At 45.5% G+C, this 19,276-nt stretch overlaps 1 protein-coding gene across 1 annotated transcript in view; it reads right to left on the reverse strand.

Annotated features, from left to right (window-relative positions):
* The window catches only part of SPTLC2 (serine palmitoyltransferase long chain base subunit 2), a 98,044-nt gene that overhangs the window by 12,232 nt on the left and 66,536 nt on the right, over nt 1-19,276 (reverse strand). Inside the window, exons 7-10 of the mRNA XM_002719571.5 lie at nt 16,689-16,794; nt 15,768-15,987; nt 11,262-11,388; nt 629-764 (exon numbers count right to left, since the gene is read on the reverse strand). Coding sequence (XP_002719617.2) covers nt 629-764; nt 11,262-11,388; nt 15,768-15,987; nt 16,689-16,794 — 589 coding nt within the window. The remainder of the gene's footprint in view (nt 1-628; nt 765-11,261; nt 11,389-15,767; nt 15,988-16,688; nt 16,795-19,276) is intronic.

The following is a 19,276-nucleotide window of genomic DNA, read 5'->3' on the forward strand; positions in this document are numbered from 1 at the left end:
CTTATGCCTTGAACAAAGAAACTGGTGTAGTCAGGACATCTGGAAAATAGCAAACAACATGCCCTGCGATAACTTCTCAGACCTCATGGCCCAAGGTGCCTTGGGCACTGTGCACCAGCTCCAGGGACTGCCTCGCTGGTCTCCCACCACCAAGCAGGGGCCGGCACTGTGGCCTCTGCACAGATGCTTCTTTCTCCAATGGCTCTCTCAGCTCCTCCCAGTCTTTGCTCAGATGTCACCTTCTCTTTCTAACGAGGCTCACCCCAACAACCCACTTGGCACTGTTACCTGCCCATGGACAAGGCACTCTCAATCCTCTATGTCCTTCTCAAATTTTTTTCCATAGCACTTAGCACCTTCTGACATAAGCTACTTATTCATGTCTGACTCTTGATATTTGTGTTTTGTGCAGTGATAGATTCCAAACCTCGTAAGAATGTACCAAACTTAAATGTTTGTGAAATGAAAGACTGACAAGTGAACCCATTTTGCAATCTGGAAGCCTCTATGGAACTATGTCCTATCTAGAAAATGAAGGTTAACACAATGAGGACGAGACAGTTTTCCCCAACAAAGTACACAGGCCCTGATCTTCCATCACAGATCTTACGACCAGTGAGAGGCGTACCCTATTTTGGCTGGCATGTAGAGCATCAGAGGCACCACTGGAGAATCTTCATTTCCATAGATGATGAAGCCCATCTCTTTCAGGCGTCTCCTGAAGTACCTGGTGTTTTCAGCTAACTGCTGGACACACTCTTTGCCTGGAAAAGCAGGTGGAGAAAAAAAAAAACAAGAAACATTAAGAAAAAAGAAACAACAAAAGGCCAGAATCTCCTCCATCTTCAATCTACCTAAACAGCTCTATGTCTTGTTTCTTGGATTGCAACATAAAAGATTTTAGCACAATGAACTATAGGGAATATTAAACATAAATTAATATATCTAATTTTCTTTTTTTATTGTCATTCTAGCTGCTGATAGCAGATGTTTATAACATAAAATATCAATTGCAGTCATACCACCTCATTTAGCACTGCCCACATCCCTTGACAGTAGATGGAATATTTACCTCACAAAAGTCATGACATGCCTACAGTCACACAGTAATAAGCAGCCTGCCTGAGATAGAATATTCTTTCCAAACAATTGTGCTGCAAACAATTTTATACAAAAGATCGGTGATAAAGCCTTCAGATCTCAAAATATTCCTCTGAAGAGTTCTACTTTATATTACTGTTTCCTTAAAACTTTTACCAGTCATGGCACATCTGTAACAATGGAAAATCACATTTTTAATCCTATTTTCTTCACCTTCTCCATAACACAAAAATCGAAACACACAGTGGTTACATTGCTCTTAGGACACCCACAACCCCTACTGGAGCCCTGGATTGGAGCCCTGGTCCCGCTTCTGATAAAGCTTCCTGCCGATATGTATGCTGGAAGGCAGCAGGACACAGCCAGGAGTCAGGGACCCAATCTGGTCCTCCCATGTAGGTGGCAGAGATCAAAGTACTTGGGCCATCTTCCACTGCTTTCCCAGGCACATTAGCAGGGAGCTGGACAGGAGGTGCAGCAGACAGGACTCAAAGTGGAACTCTGATATGGGATGCCAGGGTCTCAGGCGGTGGCTTAACCCACTGGGCCAAAATGCCAGCTCCCAAACAGTCTCTTTCTCTGTCTCTCTCTATTTTTTTTAAAGATTTATTTATTTATTTATTTCACAGGTAGAGTTACAGAGAGAGAGAGAGAGGCAGAGGCAGAGGCAGAGAGTTCTTCCATGTGCTGGTTCACTTCCCAAATGTCTACAGCTGCCAGAGCTGCACCGATCTGAAGCCAGGAACCAGGAGCTTCTTCTGGCTCTCCCATGTGGATGCAGGAACCCAATGACTTGGGCCATCCTCCACTGCTTTTCCAGGCTACAGCAGAGAGCTGGATTAGAAGTAGAGTAACCGGTAGGCAAACCAGAGCCGGGATGCCTGCTAGCATTGCAGGTAGTAGCTTTACTTGCTATGCCACAGCACCAGTCTTTCCAAGTTGTCTCTCTCTCTCTCTTTATTTGAAAGAGTTACACAAAGAGAGAAGGAGAGAGAGAGGTCTTCCATCTGCTGGTTCACTCCCCAATTGGCCGCTACAGCTGAAGCTGCATTTATCCAGAAACAGGAGCCAGGAGCTTCTTCTGGGTCTCCCATGTGGGTGCAGGGGCCCAAGGACTTGGGCCATCTTCCACTGCTTTCCCAGGCCAAAACAGAGAGCTGATAAGTAGTGGAGCAGCCAGGTCTCGAACCGGCGTCCATATGGGATTCTGGCACTGCAGGTGGCAGCTTTACCTGCTACGACACAGCACCACTTCCCCTGCCCCCGGCCGCCAGCAATCTTTTAACACTGCACCAAATGCCCACTCCCTCTTCTATAGTTTAGAAAGTCAGCAAAATCCAAGCATGATAAAATTCCAGCAACCAGTCAATTAAACACAGAGATGACTAATAACAATTCTCAGAATTAGAACAGTAATGTATCCATCATCTATGGGTAGCTAAAAGCCAAATTAATACTATTTAAGGCCAGCGCCACGGCTCAATAGGCTAATCCTCCGCCTGCGGTGCCGGCACACCGGGTTCTAGTCCCGGTTGGGGTGCCGGATTCTGTCCCGGTTGCCCCTCTTCCAGGCCAGCTCTCTGCTGTGGCCCGGGAGTGCAGTGGAGGATGGCCCAAGTGCTTAGGCCCTGCACCCCATAGGAGACCAGAAAAAGCACCTGGCTCCTGCCTTCGGATCAGTGTGGTGCGCCGGCCGCAGCACGCCAGCTGCGCCAGCCATTGAAGGGTGAACCAACAGCAAAAGAAAGACCTTTCTCTCTGTCTCTCTCTCTCATTGTCCACTCTGCCTGTCAAAAAAAGAAAATACTATTTAATATATATAATTTCAAGCTGCTCACAGAAAAACAATCAAGCTTAGATTAGCCTAATTAGCAGGAACACCAAAGAACATCACTTAAGTTATGACACATATTTTAAGAAAAATAAAGCAGGGTGGGCACTGAGGCACAGCAGGTTAAGACACTGCTATGAGGTACCAGCATCCCATATCGGAACACGGGCTGGAGTCCAGGCTGTTTCACTTCCAATCCAACTCCCTGCTAATATGTCTGGGAAGGCAGCAGAAGATGGCTCAAGTAGTTGGGTACCTGCTACCCATGTGGGATGTCTGGATGGAGTTCCAGGTTCACGTTTGGCCTGGCCCATTCCCAGCCATTGCAGCCATTTGGGAGGTGAACCAGCAGATAGAAGCTACCTCTCATTTGCTCTCACTTGCTCTCTCTCTCTCCCCACCTTCTCCTTCTCTGTCAATCTGCCTCTAAAGTACATAAATCTTTTTCTTAAAAAGATGTACTTATTTATTTGAAAGGTAGAGTTACAGAGAGAGACAGACAGAGATAGCTTCCAACCACTGGTTTACTCCCCAAATGGCTGCAACGACCAAGGCTGGGTCAGGCCAAAGAAAGGAGCCCAGAGCTTCATCCAGGTCTCCCATGTGGGTGGAGGGGCCCAAGGACTTGGGCCATCCTCAGCTGCCTTTCCAGGTGCATTGGCAGAGAGCTGGATCAAAAGTAGAGCCACTGGGACTCGAACTGGCGCCCACATGGGACACCAGCACTTCAGAGAGCAGCTTAACCCACTGTGCTGAAGTACTGGTCCCTAAATAAATCTTTTTTTTTTTTTTTTTTTTTTTGACAGGCAGAGTTAGACAGTGAGAGAGAGAGAGAGAGAGACAGAGAGAAAGGTCTTCCTTTCTGTTGGTTCACCCCCCAAATGGCACACTGCTGAATGTTGTTTGCTGCTGGTTACTCTACATTCCTGGGGTCTGCTTCTCGGCTTCCCTCTCATAGCTCCACTGTGCATCATCCAATCAGGAACTCCATGAAGGTATGGAGATCTCTCTCTCTTAAATTGACTTTTCAAATAAATACATAAATCTTTAAGACAAAAATTTATAGTAAGAATCAGGATCAAAAAGGAACAGAATGAAGAAAAAATGTGAAAAGTATGAAGCCTGACCAAGAAAGGAGTCTAAAAATCTGTAATCACGCACCCAAGGGTGCCGTTGAGTGGCTGAGAGATTAGCTCTGATAAAGAGCAGGGTGCTTGGCAAAGGGTTAACAGGAAAGATGCCTAAGGGCATCCCAGAGGCAGCAGCCACTCCCATCTCAGGTTCAGAGGATCTCCCATGGCACACTCCTTTTTTCTGTTTCTTTTTTTTTTCCTTTTTCCCTCTCCTCTCCTCTCCTCTCCTCTCCTCTCCTCTCCTCTCCTCTCCTCTCCTCTCCTCTCCTCTCCTCTCCTCTCCTCTCCCCTCCCCTCCCCTCCCCTCCCCTCCCCTCCCCTCCCCTCCCCTTCTCTCTCTCTCTCTCTCTCTCTCTCTCTCTCTTTCTTTCTTTCTTTCTTTTCACACTCCTTTCAAGAAAGAGGCACTCTGCTCTGGGAGGGCCAGGTCCAGACTCTGGCTTGGCAGCAGAGTACTCACAGCCCAATGTAGCTCCTGGCTCAGGCCAGGCCAGATGCAGGCCATGCAAGCAGCATGTGGTCAGTGTGGCTTCAACCAGTGTTTTATTATTTATTTTTGTTTAATTGATTTAAAAGATAGAGAGACAGTCACACAGATATAGATTCCCCAAATGCCTCAAAAGCTGGATCTGTGCCAGGCTGAAGCCAGGAGCCAGAAAATCAATCTGGGTCTCCCACTGGTGGCAAGGGTTCAACTGCTTGAGTTATCAACTGTTGCCTGTCAGGGTGCACATTAGCAGGAAGCCAGAAATGCAAGGGTAACTGAGGCTCAAACCCAGGCATCCTGATGATATGGGATGCAGATATCCCAAGCAGTGTCTTAACCACAGTACCAAATGCCTGCCCCCATGGGGATTCCTGATGGGATGATGCTTCGTGGAGCTATGAGAGGGAAGCCGAGAAGTAGACCCCAGGAATACAGAGTAACCAGCAACAAACAACATTCAGCAGTGTGGGCTGCAGCCAGTCAAGCTGTAGGGACAAGCAGACAAAGCCTTGGGGACCCAGCCCTCACGACCGTTTAGGATTTGGATCATCCACCCTTCCATTTCCCTATTACTCCCTTTGGGAATAGAAAGGTTTATCTTGGGCCTGTTTCACCACTGCACCTTGGAAGTACGTAACTTGTCTGATTTTACAGGAGCTTACGGCTACAGAAGTCTTACTTGAGTCTCAGATAAAACTCTGGACTTCGACTTTTAAATGATGCTGGGTTATTAAGACTTGGAACTCTTGGGGATGGAATGAATGAATTTTGCATTTTGAGATGCAGAAGAACCTTTGGGAGTCAGAAGCAGAATGCTAAGCGTGGGATGCTGAATGTTCCCCCCAAAAGCTCAGGTGTTAAAGGCTCGCTCCCCAGGGTAGTGTGACTGGGAATCGGGGCCTAGTGGGGCATGTCTTCAGTTCTCATCTCTGTAGTTCTTTTTTTTTTTTTTTTTTTTTTTTTTTTTGACAGGTAGAGTTAGACAGTGAGAGAGAGACAGAGAGACAGAGAGAAAAGTCTTCCTTCCGTTGGTTCACCACCCAAATGGCTGCTATGGCTGGTGCTGCGCCAATTGGAAGCCAGGAGCCAGGTGCGTCCTCCTGGTCTCCCATGCGGGTGCAGGGCCCAAACACTTGGGCCATCCTCCACTGCCCTCTGGGGCCACAGCAGAGAGCTGGCCTGGAAGAGGAGCAACCGGGACAGAATCCAGCGCCCATATGGGATGCTGGTGCCGCAGGCGGAGGATTAACCAAGTGAGCCACGGTGCCGGCCCCATCTCTTTAATTCTTATAAGAGAGCTGTTTTAAGAAAATATAATCTACAACAACAACAAAAAAGTCTATCAATAGAAATACACCAGAAATGACATAGTAGTAGCAGACAAGGATACTAAAATACTATCATATTGGGGCCACCATTGTGTTATAGCAGGTTAAACCACTGTCTGTGATGCCAGCATCCCATGTGAGTGCCAGTTTGAATCCCAGCTGTTCCACTTTCGATCCAGCTCCCTGCTAATGCATCTGGGAAAGCAGCAAAAGATGGTCTAAATGCTTGGCCCCCTCACCACCACCCATGTGGAAGACCCCGATGGAGCTCCAGGCTCCTGGCTTCAGCTTGGACCTGCCCTGGTAGTTGTGGTGATTTGGGGGTGAACCAGAGGATGGAAGGGTTTGCACACAGGCGTGTGCTTTCTCTCTCTCTCTCTCTTCCCACATATACTCCCTCCCTTTCTCTATAACTCTGCTTTTCAAATAAATATTTGTGCTGAAGGAAATGACAAATATGAAGGATCAACAGATTGTGTCAGTGTCACCAGATTTAGTTCTTTAAGGAAGGTGGAAGAAGCATCACAATTATCTACCTACTAACCACTAGATATTGATAATCTCAGGTCATTCTTACTAAATAGAATTAGATTTAGAGAATTATCTTTATTAACTACTGCCAAAAAGATTCCAGAATTGAACCAACTGCATGCCAGACCTTTTAAACCCCCCCACCCCGGCCGGCGCCGCGGCTCACTAGGCTAATCCTCCGCCTAGCGGCGCCGGCACACCGGGTTCTAGTCCTGGCTGGGGCGCCGGATTCTGTCCCGGTTGCCCCTCTTCCAGGCCAGCTCTCTGCTGTGGCCAGGGAGTGCAGTGGAGGATGGCCCAGGTGTTTGGGCCCTGCACCCCATGGGAGACCAGGAGAAGCACCTGGCTCCTGCCATCGGATCAGCGCGGTGCGCTGGCCGCAGCGCGCAGGCCGCAGCGGCCATTGGAGGGTGAACCAACGGCAAAAGGAAGACCTTTCTCTCTGTCTCTCTCTCTCACTGTCCACTCTGCCTGTCAAAAAAAATAAAATAAAATAAAAATAAAAAAATAAAAAATAAAAAACCCCCCCTTTTTTTTTTATCAAATCAACCCATATTTTTCAAGTTTCTGAGCTAGGGGCCAGCGTTGTGGTATAACAGAGAACATGGAAGATTTTTGTGCATTGATTTTATATCCTGCTACTTTGCCAAACTCTTCTATGAGTTCCAATAGTCTCCCTCTCTCTCTGAGGCCCTTCCTTTCTTTTTAGAAATGAGGATTCTAGTCTACTCCACCCAGACCATGGAGACTTGGTGATTTATTTATTTTATTTTATTTATTTATTTTTTTATTTGAAAGTCAGAGAGGAAGTGGCACTGGCAGGGGGGTGGGTATCTTCCATCCACTGTTTTACTACCCAGATGGCTGAATCCCAGCAGATGGCTGCAATGACCAGGGCTTGGCCAGGCCAAAGCCAGAAGCCAGAAGCCAGTAGCTTCATCTGGGTCTCGCATGTGGGTACAGGGGCTCAAGTACTTGGGCCAACATCCGCTGCTGCTTTCCCAGGCACATTAGCAGGGAGCTGGATGGTGAGTGAAGCAGCTGGGACTCGAACCGGCGCCCATAGAGGATGCTGGCACTGCAGGAGGTGCCTTTACGGGCTATACCATAGCGCTGGCCCCCTCTTAATAATTTTCTATCCACTGACCTCCACCCTGCTTCTTGGCTATAAATCCTGCTTATCCTTATTGGAGTCCAATCTCTGCCCTGCGGGAAGATTCCAGGGCAGCAGTTCCTACACCTTGCACCACAGCCCCATGAATAAAGTCTGCCCTCCATCTTTAACCAATGTCATGAATAATTTTCCTTTAACACATTTCTCCACTGCCAAGCTAGACAGCAGTGAGAGACAAATCAAAAAGTTATATAATTAGAAAAACCATAGGGAACTTAAAAAAATCAACTCCTTTGTTAAAGATTTATTTATTTATTTGAAAGTCAGAGTTACACAGAGAGAGAAGAGGCAGAGAAAGAGAGAGAGGTGTTCCATCCTTTATAAAGGTAACTAGCCACTCATCTTAATCTAGACCTACCTTAACTAGACCTCATCTTAATCAGCCTACCTTGTACTACTGTACTCTGACCATAACGGCTGCCTTGCTGGCCTCCAGCTTAGGGACTTCTACCCATGGATTTTCATGGCTAAATCATCATCTACTTCAAAGTCTGTGATGAAATAGTCCTTCTCAATGACACCTTATTTAAAACTACAAACCAGGTCCTCAGCATGCCTGACCCCCACCTTCCCTGCTTACAGTCCCCTGTACTGACCGTTTCTAGGACTCTATGTAATTTGTGTCCCACCCTAGAAACCCTGTTGAGTAGGAATTTGGGCGTGTTTTATACTTAGATGAATTTTCAGTGCCTAGAACAGCCCCTAGCACACATCAGATACTCAAATGCTTGGTGAGTGATTAATAAAACTCCCATTTTTCAGGGCCAGGACTGTGGCGTAGAATGTTAAAGCCTTCACCTGTAGTGCCAGCATCCCACATGGGCGCCAGTTCCAGTCCCGGCTGCTCCACTTCTGATCCAGCTCTCTGCTAATGGCCTGGGAAAGCAGTGGAGGACAGCCCAAGTGCTTGGGCTCCTGAACTTATGTGGACCCGAAGAAGCAGGCAGGCCTCTTTGCTTCATGTTAGCCCAGATCCAGCCATTGCGGCCACCTGAGGAGTAAAGCAGTGGATGGAAGACCTCTCTCTGTCTCTCTCTTTCTGTCTGTAACTGCTTCTTAAATAAATCTTCTCTTTTTCTATGTGAAGGTACTGACTGGGACTAATACAACCACCAATTATTCTCTGCATTCCCCCATATACTTAATCAATCTCAACAGTCCAATTGTCTGCCTAGTCCCTATGGATTCTGAGTCACACAGTCTAGCACATACAAATGTTGTTGGAATTAGTGAAAATTCCATGTTCTGAACATAAGACATGAAGCTTCTCTCAGGGCAGGACAATTCTATTATAAAATCATCCTTGTGAAATTAATGGCAGATCTCTCTCTCTTTTTTTTTTTTTTTTTTTTTTTTTGCCTTAAGGCAAAGTCAGAAAGGCTGCTGCACCAGTTCACACCCTTTCCCCCACAAGGACAACAAAAAGATGCACTCAAAGATGCCCTAACAATAAGCATTACCTTAACACACTCAACTCTGAAAGAAACCAGGCCAGTTTAATTAATATCAGTTAGCGGGCTTCACAGGGAATGCTACTTCTACTTTGAGTCTGATTTTCATTAACCTGCTTTGGTAGAGAAACAAGGTAGCCAACAATTTATCATATGCTAATTAAAGTTTTAGGAAATAATTTTAAAAACACATTATTTAAAAGCTGGTAGAACAGTTTTTAAAATGATCACAAATTCTTTGATGCATTTCCCACCAGGGAGACTGACACTAGTTCCCCATGTTCTCGCTCTGGGCTGTCCTGAGTGATTTATCACAGACCAGAAAAGGGCATGGAAAGGTGGCCACTGTGGTGCAGTGAGGTCAGCTGTCACTTGGGAAATGGAGTGCTGGAGTGCTGGTTGAGATCCAGCTCTCTGCCAATGCACCTGGGAATCAGCAAATGATGGCTCAAGTATTTGGGCCCCTGCATCCACACAGGAGACCTGGAATTCCAAGCTTCACCCTGGCCCAGCTCCAGTCTTTGTGGCCATTTGGGGAGTAAACCACCTCTCTATAACTATGCCTTTCGAATAAATAAACAAATCTTTTAAAAATAATAAATAAAAAGAAAATTCTTTAAAAAAAAAAAGATCATGGAGTCTCAGCCAGGATCCTTGGCTACCCAATCACCATGCTACCAGGAGTCCACGCCACACGGAGAAGACACAGCAAGGTACTCTGGTAACAGCCTCAGCTGAGCCAGGCCTCCAAGATGTTGCAGCCCAGGGGACCTCGGGGTGAAGAAGCCTTCAGATGACCCTTGCCTCCAGCCACCTGAGTCTTACCCTCTACTCGAGTCTCCCAAGCAAGCCCCAACCCTGGAGCAAGGACAAGCCAGCCATCCCTGCTGTGCCCTGACCGAATTTCTGACCTGCGGAAGCTGCGAGCACAGTAAGAAGTCCACACCACAAATCTTTGGGGAGCCTAGAGAATCAAAAACTGGAACACTTGTGCTCATCAAAGCCTCTATCTAATTCCCATACTTCATTTTCTCACCAATGCAGAGCCAAGATTCCATCAGTTATAGATAGGTAACACATCACACAGACCCAGGCTTTAGGACAGGGCAAAGAAATTCTTTGGCACTAACTTTGATAGCAACTGGCCCTTGGTCACCTAGATCTGTGTACTGAACCAAGGTGACTATACCTATGTGAAATAAGTAGGTAAGTGCTAGAAACACACACAGATCAAGGCACACAGCTTCCAATGAAAACGTAACAGAGCATAGCTAGTGTTAACAAGGACCTTCTCATAAGGCTCTAGTGCTGTGCTTGCCACATTAATGTAATACTTTCTTCCTTTAGAAACCAATTCCCAACCCTGAAAATTGTCACAACACTATTCGCAAAAATCTCTTACTAGGGAAAACAAGCATTTTCACATATCAGAAAAAACATTAGAGTAAAACACCAATTTAAGAAAACAGTGTTAAATAAATCAAACTGAGATGTGCCACTTTATTCTTGCTTCTCAAAGCAAAACAAAATTAATCTTGAAGCAAATTATCACATAACCACAGCATCAAGGCTGATAATATGCAATTTTTACAAGAGCCAAACTGAATTTAGAAGCATTTAAAAATCAATAAGTAAAGTTAATATGTCTCATAGTGGTGATGGAAATACGTTTTAAAGTAAGCAGCAACAGCAACCAAAAACCTCGACTGCTCCTTTTCATTATAACTGTTCTACAGTCAACACTGCCCTCTGGTGATGCAAAATAAAATCAAATATCAGAAAGTAAACACACTTAATTCATTTTAATATGTTTAAGCCAAGGCATCTAGCTTAGGATGAGTTTTATTATTTTCTGTTTGCCAAATTAGACATTTCTTAAGAAAGCATTAACTCTGGAATACTAACCCATAGGAACAGCAGCTCTTTCAATGTGCTGTTAAGGAAACATCACTACCCAGTGAACTGCATCTTCACCTAAAGTCCTGCAATTCAAGAAAGCCCCTGCGGGCACGGAGGAACAAGAGCACAGCCTCCCCTCCGCAGGTGAGCCAGCACAGTTCTCAGGGCACGTGCATCTGACACGGACACACGGCCCTGGGAACCAAGGCCTCAGAGACATGCTGGCTCTGCCCATTAGCGCACCGGACTGCTTATTTTAGGGAAAAAGCTCAAGAGAAAGCTTCTGGCTGCTCAGTATTTACTGAGCCCAGGAAAGGTGGACTCACCGAGGCTCGTGCCGTCCTGGCCCATGATACACTTCATGGAGGTGATGATCTGCTCCACCACCGGCGGCGACAGGGACGTGGCGTACACCGCGCTGTGCGAATGTGTGCGCAGGTAGTCGATCAGCTCCTGGGGGTTCACAGAGGCAGACAGTTAGAGGCAATGTCAGTGCTGTCCTTCCAGGTGCTGGCGGACTCCTGCCTTCAGTGGCACCATGCAAGGCATGTTGATGTCGCTCCCCCTCTTCGCGGAGGAACGACACAGGACCCTGCGCTGTTCTTTCGTCTGCTCGGCCCTCCCTGGGTTTGCTGCTGGTCCTTCCCGGGTTGGCTGCCGTCCCTCCACCTCCGTGGAAGGGCGGTGCCCCCTGCCACTTTCCCCACTTCCGCGGGGGAGCGACATAATGGTGCCGCGACTCGGATAGGAAACCTAGGAGGGAAGAAGCGGGAAGAAGTGGGAAAATACTGGAGAGAGATTAGAGACAGCCTAGGGAAAAGCTGGACGGAAAAAGTGCCGGAAGAAGTTAGGATTGAAAGCGAAAGTGAAAGCTGGAAGAAACATAGACTCGGATACGGACTATGACGGGGAAGTTAGGAGAAATCTATGGTTGAAAGCGAAAGTGAAAGCTAGAAGAAACTTAGACTCGGATACGGACTGTGGGGAGAAGCCAGGAGAAATGAGAGGGGAATATTGTTGGAAGAAAAGTTAGGAAACATACCGGGTAGAGAAAAATACGTTAGGGAGGATGAAGCCGCGGGGGCAGGCCGAAGCGGAGACGTAAGCTAGGTTGGGATTCGTCAAGTCAGCCTGGGGAGCAAAAGGCGAAAAACTAAAACCAGAGGCGGAGAGGTAAGCTAGGTTGGAATCCGTCAGATTAGCCCGGGGAGCAAAAGACGGGAAGCCAAACCGAAAGGCAGAGACATAAGCTAGGTTGGATTTCGTCAGGTTAGCCTGGGGAACTTAGACTGAAAACTAAACCAACTGAGAAGCGGAAACGTGAGCCTAGGCCGTGATTCGTGGAAGCCACCGAGCGCAGAGGGAGCGCGCGGGGCACAAGCGGAGAGAGCGCACAGGGCGTGAGTGGATAGGGAGCGCGGGGCTAGCGCGGAGGCCGTGGGGCGGGCGCGAAGGGGTGCGGAGACCACGGAGCGCTCCCGAAGCTGGGAAGCCGTGCAGATGAGAGAAGCGCGGGCTGAAGCTGTGCAGAGTCGGGAAGCCGCCGCGGGGCGAGGCGCCGAGAAGCAGCCTCGGGGCGGGCGCCGGGAAGCCACGGGGATAAGAGAAACAGAAGTTTAGAAGTAAAATGAGAGAAATAGGAATGCTGGCAGATAGAAGTAAAATAGGAGAAACAGGAATGCCCGGAGATAGAGAAATAGAGAAAAATAAGGCCTCCCCACAACACGGCAATGAGAGAGCTCGGATTCGGTCTGCCTGATTAGTAAGGCGATGAGCACCTGCGGGCAGCTAGCAGCTTATCCGCTGCAGGTCACCGAAGACAGGCACGTTATCAACACCAATAAGTCTCCCCACAATATGGCAATGAGAGGGCTTGGATTTGGTCTGCCTGATTAAGGCGATAAGCACTTGCAGGCAGCTCGAGCAGAGCGTGCACTGCAGGGCACCGAACACAGGCACGCATCAGCGCCTAAAAACCTCCTCACAACATGGCGAAGAGAGGACCCGGATTCGGTTTCCTGATTGGTAGGGCTTGTAAGCACCTGTGGGCAACTCCAGCAAGCAGAGCAGAGTGTGTGCCGCGGGGCACCGAAGACAGGCGCGTATCAACGCCAAAAAATAAAAAGAAAGGGGGAACTGTGGGGAGCAACTTGGACTAGACTAAGTTACTGGAATTAAGACTTATTCTATGCATCTGCTCTCCCACAATATGGCACTGAGAAGGGAGTAAACAGCTTCTACACAGCTGCCTCTCGCCAACTTGAGTGATGACCTGCAGGAGCTGATCCTGCTCCTGATTGGAGGAGAGCAGCGTACTCGGCATGTGGGTAGCAGAGTTGGGATTGGCGGAGGAGGACTATAAAGGAGGAGAGAGACGGCATGCACCAGGAACATCTAAGGGGAACATCTGAGGGAACACCTGTGCAGCCCCCGAGAGAGCCGGCCGGCAGTGTGCCACTCCCCCGTGGAAGTGGGGAAAGTGGCAGGGGGCACCGCCCTTCCACGGAGGTGGAAGGACAGCAGCCAACCCGGGAAGAACCAGCAGCAAACCCGGGAAGGGCCGAGCAGACGAAAGAACAGTGCAGGGTCCTGTGTCGTTCCTCCGTGAAGAGGGGGAGCAACATGATGAGGTACGCAAGGCGTAGCATTCGAGTACTGTCGGCAGCAACCAGGTCACCAGTGTGGCAAGTCCTCCGGCTTTGTTCTGCTTCTTAAGCGTGCCACAACGTAGAAGAAAAACAAATTTTAAAGACTCCAACTGCAGAGAACGTATCATTTAATGTTACAAATAAGTGTACAAGGCTAAATTAAACAAGGTGCTTGGGTTGCTTCCTTGATACAACAACTCACTTCTACATATTACAGAAAACGTCATGTGTATCTCACCTCATGCCTGCAAAGCTCATCCTGCACCTCTAAGTTAACAATTACCTAGGATCAACTTTAAGGCTGTCTGGATATACTCCAGTTACACAGAAATTTATAAAATGACATAAGCATGGTAAAATTTAAATAGGAATTCACTGGGTCTTTCATTAGAATGATAATGCCATCTCACTGAGTAATGTTAAAAATCTTTTCTGTCAGTTATTTTTTAAAAAAGATTTATTTATTTATTTGAAAGGCAGAATTCGAGACAGAGAGATCTTCCAACCAGTGGCTCACTCCCCAAATGGCTGCAATGGCAGGAGCTGGGCCGGTCTGAAGCCAGGAGCTTCTTCCGGGTATCCCATGTAGGTGTCAGGGACCCAAGGACGTGGATCATCTTCTGCTGCTTTTCCCACACCATTGGAAGGAACTTGGATTGGAAGCACAGCAGCTGGGACTCAAACTGGTGCCCATATGGGATGCCAGAGTTGCAGGCAGCAGCTGTTTTACCCACTGTGCCATGCAGCTGGCCCCTTCTCATCAGCAGGTCTTTACATAAAACACACGCACAGCAGCCCATGTACCAGAAACAAGTAAGGTGACATAAAACATGCCTGTAAAACAGTCACTTCAAAAATACTAAAAATTGAACTCTAAAATCTCAAAAGTACAATTATACTGTACTTAAGTGGTCTCCCAAAGTATTACTTTTATAATTTGGGATTCATAGCACTATAACTTTCTAAAAAGCAACTGACCCTACAAAGTGGGCCTGGTCCTATTAAAAAGAAGGTAGAATGCAACCTAATGAAAATGGATAATCCCTAAAAGGGTATCAATTATTAGAACAATTAATACTTCTTAAAGACTCAGTATTGAGTTTTAAGGAGGAAATAATAACATTTATGAGCACCAAGATATGTGGCATGTGTTCTTTATTCTTGCTGCCATGAGTTTTCTGAATAGCAGTTTTATTGAGATAAAAACCACAAACCACAGTATTCTTCTTTTCAAAGTGTACAATTCAGTGGCTTTGTGTATATTCAAAACTGCACAACCTTCACCATTATTTAATCTATTTTAGAACATTTTCATCACCCTTAGAGGATACTTTGTACCCTACAGCAGTCACTTTCCATTTCCCCATGCCTTCAGCCCCTGACAACTATTAATTACTTCCTGTTTCTATGTCTGCTCTGGACACAACATACAAAAAACAAAGCACCAAACCCACAATGTGACCTTTTGTGACCAACTTCTTTTACTTAACATAATGTTTTCAAAGTGCATCCATGGTAAAGCTTGAACACACACATTATTTTTTGAATCCTTACTACAATCTGACAAGCTAGGCATATTTATCTGTATTTTACTGACAAGGAAACTCAAGGACAAACAATCTTATAAAATAAGCAGAGAAATACTCAAATCCAGGCCTCTGTTTCCAGGATTCTCCATCTCCACCCAGCCACACTGATTATTAGTTGCCTCTGAATTCACTACAGAATTTTCAAACTGACAAATACTATGCTTTGTTGCACCCCAGAGCTAGCAAAATCCTTTTTCTCCCATTTCTATGTTCACTCACGATAGGTCTGAGTCCAAGGGCAGACCAACTAGTCTCACAGCAGCCTCACTACTTCTGAAACTGTGAGCACAACTCAAACCCCATAGATGACCGTGGCAAACAGGAAGCACCACTGTGTGTTCTTCATAAAAGAGAGTATTCTGTATCTCAGATCAGTGTGGTTTAGAAAGAAGCCCAACTAAGAAAACAACAAACAATGAACAGAACGGGCCTTTAGTTCAGTGGGGGAGATTCCAGAGCCACTCCCCACGCAGCTGAAGTGTGAAGCCTGCTAGCACCAGAAGCCTAAGCCACAAATAAATTCAGCAGCTCCACGTCCCAGTTCGGGTCCCACCTGATACACATCTCTACGGCTGGCATTCTCACGCCTAGTTACCTTCTTGCCTCCGATGTAGCCTCCAGAAGCACCAAAGCTCTTTGTGAATGTCCCCATCATAACGTCCACATCCTCTGGATCCAGACCAAAGTACTCCACCACACCTCGACCCGTGGGGCCCAGGGCCCCGATGCTGTGCGCCTCGTCGAGATACAAGTAGGCCTTGTATTTCTTCTTGAGAGCAATCACTTCAGGAAGGCGAACAATCGATCCCTCCATGCTGACAAAACAGGATTTAAAAAAATACACTGAGGCTTTTCAACTCCCCACGTTAGGAGCCGGCCACTTGATTACTAATGTTTTGAGTTTATTGCTTTTTAAATGACTGAACAACATTACCTGTGGTTTTAAACAGACAGTTAGAGGAGGCCAGCATGGCTAAGCAGAAGTCTGTGGGGAAGGAGACTGGATCTTTTAAAACAAGCTCAGAATATAACTGATCTTAATTCATGACAGAAAGAATTAAGGTAATAGCAGATTCTTCTAAAGCTTACAGTTACAGGCAACAGTAGACTTTTTATCACATTGCATATGTAATTAAAATTATACAAAAGAACAAAGAGAAGACAATAAATATAAGAGTTCCAAAGTTAATAAAAATATTTCTTAAAATTAAGTGGTAATTTGTTCTGACATATTAGAATGTGTAGTTCTTGACCCTAACTTCCCTCTACAAACAGTAGAGAACAGACACCAATAGAAAGGAGATTTGGGGGCTGTGTAAAATAATGGAAGGCGCTAAGAAGAATCAGACAAAAAGAATTCTGTTTTAGTGCCGCCTCTACTTCCAGGTATTTTACCAAGTCATAAACACTACTTCCTTAGTTTCTAGAGGGAGCCAGACTGGTGTTCTTTTCCGTTTAAAACTGTCTAACTTAATGGGCCCAAGTCACAAAGGCAAGAGTAATAAAGCAGAATTACCTATAAATTCCTTCCACTAGGATCAGAATTTTCTTCCAGGGCCTTCGTGTCCGGGGCTGACCATAAACAATGGCATCTTTCAATAGCTTCTCCAGGCTTTGCATATCTACAGCACATAAAAAACAAGTGTCACAAAGCATTGCCTTCTTTCCTAACTTTATCCCAGAAATGCAAATATACATTTCTTATTCAGGAAGAGTGTCTCAGACAGCAAAGAACATTAACAAGCAGAGTTGCACAGAAAAAAAAAAAGGGCAAAATAAGTGAATGACTGCCATCCCGAATTAAAATAAAAATTCAACAAATGTTGAGAAGAACCACCAAAACTTGACTGTGGCAGTTAATGTTCTTAGTTAGCATGCTTATGGAATGGCCAATATTCTATGCTAAATACCTTGTCGTTCAGTTTTAGATTTTGGGTTTTAAAGAACCAAACTGTATCCCTAATCCTAATGAGTCACTCAGAAATAAAAGTATTAAAAAGACCAAGCAAGAATGTGAATAAACTATTGAAAACAGATATACCTCCTAAAAAATGAATATGGGCATATCTGTGCATATTCAATCTCCTTAGGTCACCATCTGTGATGCCAATATCCTATGTTGGAGCACTAGTTTGAGTTATTGCTTCCGATTCAGCTGCCTGCTAATGTGCTTGGGAAAACAGCAGAGGAGAGCCCAAATGCTTGGGCCTCTCCCACCCTCATGGGAGACTGGAGAGAATTCTAGGCTCCTGGCTTTGTCCGGGCCTAGACTCTAGCCCTTACAGCCATTTGGGGAGTAAACTAGCAGATGGAAGAACTCTCTCTCTCTATCTCTTCATCTCGTCACTCTTTCAAATAAATAAAATAAATCTTAAAAAAAAAAAAAAAAAAAACAGGGGCTGGCGCTGTGGCCTAGTGAGTAAGGCTGCCGCCTGTGGTGCCTGCATCCCATGTGGGCGCCAGTTTGTATCCCGGCTGCTCCACTTCCAATCCAGCTTTCTGCTGTGGCCTGGGAAAGTAGTGAGGAGGGCCCAAGTCCCTGGGCCCCTGAACCCACATGGGAAGCTCGGAATAAGCTCCTGGCTCCTCGCTTCAGATCGGCATGGCCAGTTGGGGAGTGAACAAGCTGATGGAAGACCTCTCTGTCTCTGCCTCTCCTTTTCTCTCTGTGTAACTCTGACTTTCAAATAAATAAATAAATCTTAAAAAAACAGTGTACTGTCTTAGCTTCCTATGTTTACATATAAGAGGAGAAAGATAAATATTGAGGGGACTGGCACTATGGTGCAGCAGGTTAACGCCCTGGCCTGAAGCAACAGAATCCCATATGGGTGCCAGTTCAAGATCTGGCTGTCTACTTCAGATCCAGCTCTCTGCTGTGGCCTGGGAAAGCAGTGGAAGATGGCCCAAATCCTTGGGCCCCTGTATCTGCGTGAAAGACCGGGAGGAAGCTCCTGGCTCCTGGCTTCGGATTGGTACAGCTCCGGCCGTTGTGGCCAATTGGGGAGTGAACCATCAGATGGAAGACCTCTTTCTCTCTCTTTCTCTGCCTCTCCTCTATCTGTGTGTAACTCTTTCAAATAAATAAATAAATCTTACAAAAAAAGATATAAAAAAGATAAATATTGATTCAAGATTCTAGACAAAAGGAAATAACCACAGCAGAATGTCTGACTATGTTATGTACTTAAAAAAATTCACTCTCTCTCCTATATTATACATTATAACCCCAAATTCCAATATAAATTCAAATTTAAAATATAGCACAAAACTCCCAAAAGAAAATATAATACCCTTATTATCTTAGAGTGGGATAGGCATTAAGTAAAATCTGAAAGTTGTAAAATATAATAAACATTTTAATGAGTGTGCACAGTAACACACTAAAAAGGTTTAAAAAAATAAAAAAGAGTGCAACATAAAAGATAATATAAAGGACAATACAGTCAATAAAGGAGAAACAGTTTGCAAATGGCCAATTTATAAAGAAAGACCTACAAATATAATAGCTACATAAAAAGTTCTACATCTAATAAAGAAATTTAAAAACTGTATTATCTACTTATTAGATGCAAAAAGATTTTAAATGATTCATAATATTCATGTTGGCCAGTGAACAGAAATAGTCACTATCAGGTGGAGTAAAAATTGGTATAGTGCTTACAGGAAATTTGGAAAAGCATTAAAATTTATACTCTTTTAACTAGGCATTCTGAGACACTAGGAATTATAATTGTGCAAAAATATAGTGCTACTCCTACCAGAAACATTTAGAAACCACCTTAGTGTCTGAATGATGGGTTGACTTAGCTAGCAGCATTAAAGGATGAGGTGGTGTCATGTGTGCTGACAATCACCCTTCACAATGTATTTGGAGTTTAATAAGATCTAATTTACACAAAAAATCATCTGTATTCTCACTGTAGAACATACTGGACAAGAAAAAGAAAAAAACTATTACCATCCTAATCCTTACATCTAGAGGTGTGGAGCTAGTATTTTGGTACACGTTCTAGACTTTCATCTGTACCTGTAGTACTCATTTTGACAGAAGATGATATTAAACACATAGTTTGGGAGCCAGCACTGTGGCGCAGCAGCTTA

This window comes from Oryctolagus cuniculus, chromosome 20, assembly GCF_964237555.1.
Source record: "Oryctolagus cuniculus chromosome 20, mOryCun1.1, whole genome shotgun sequence".
Lineage (NCBI taxonomy): Eukaryota > Metazoa > Chordata > Mammalia > Lagomorpha > Leporidae > Oryctolagus > Oryctolagus cuniculus.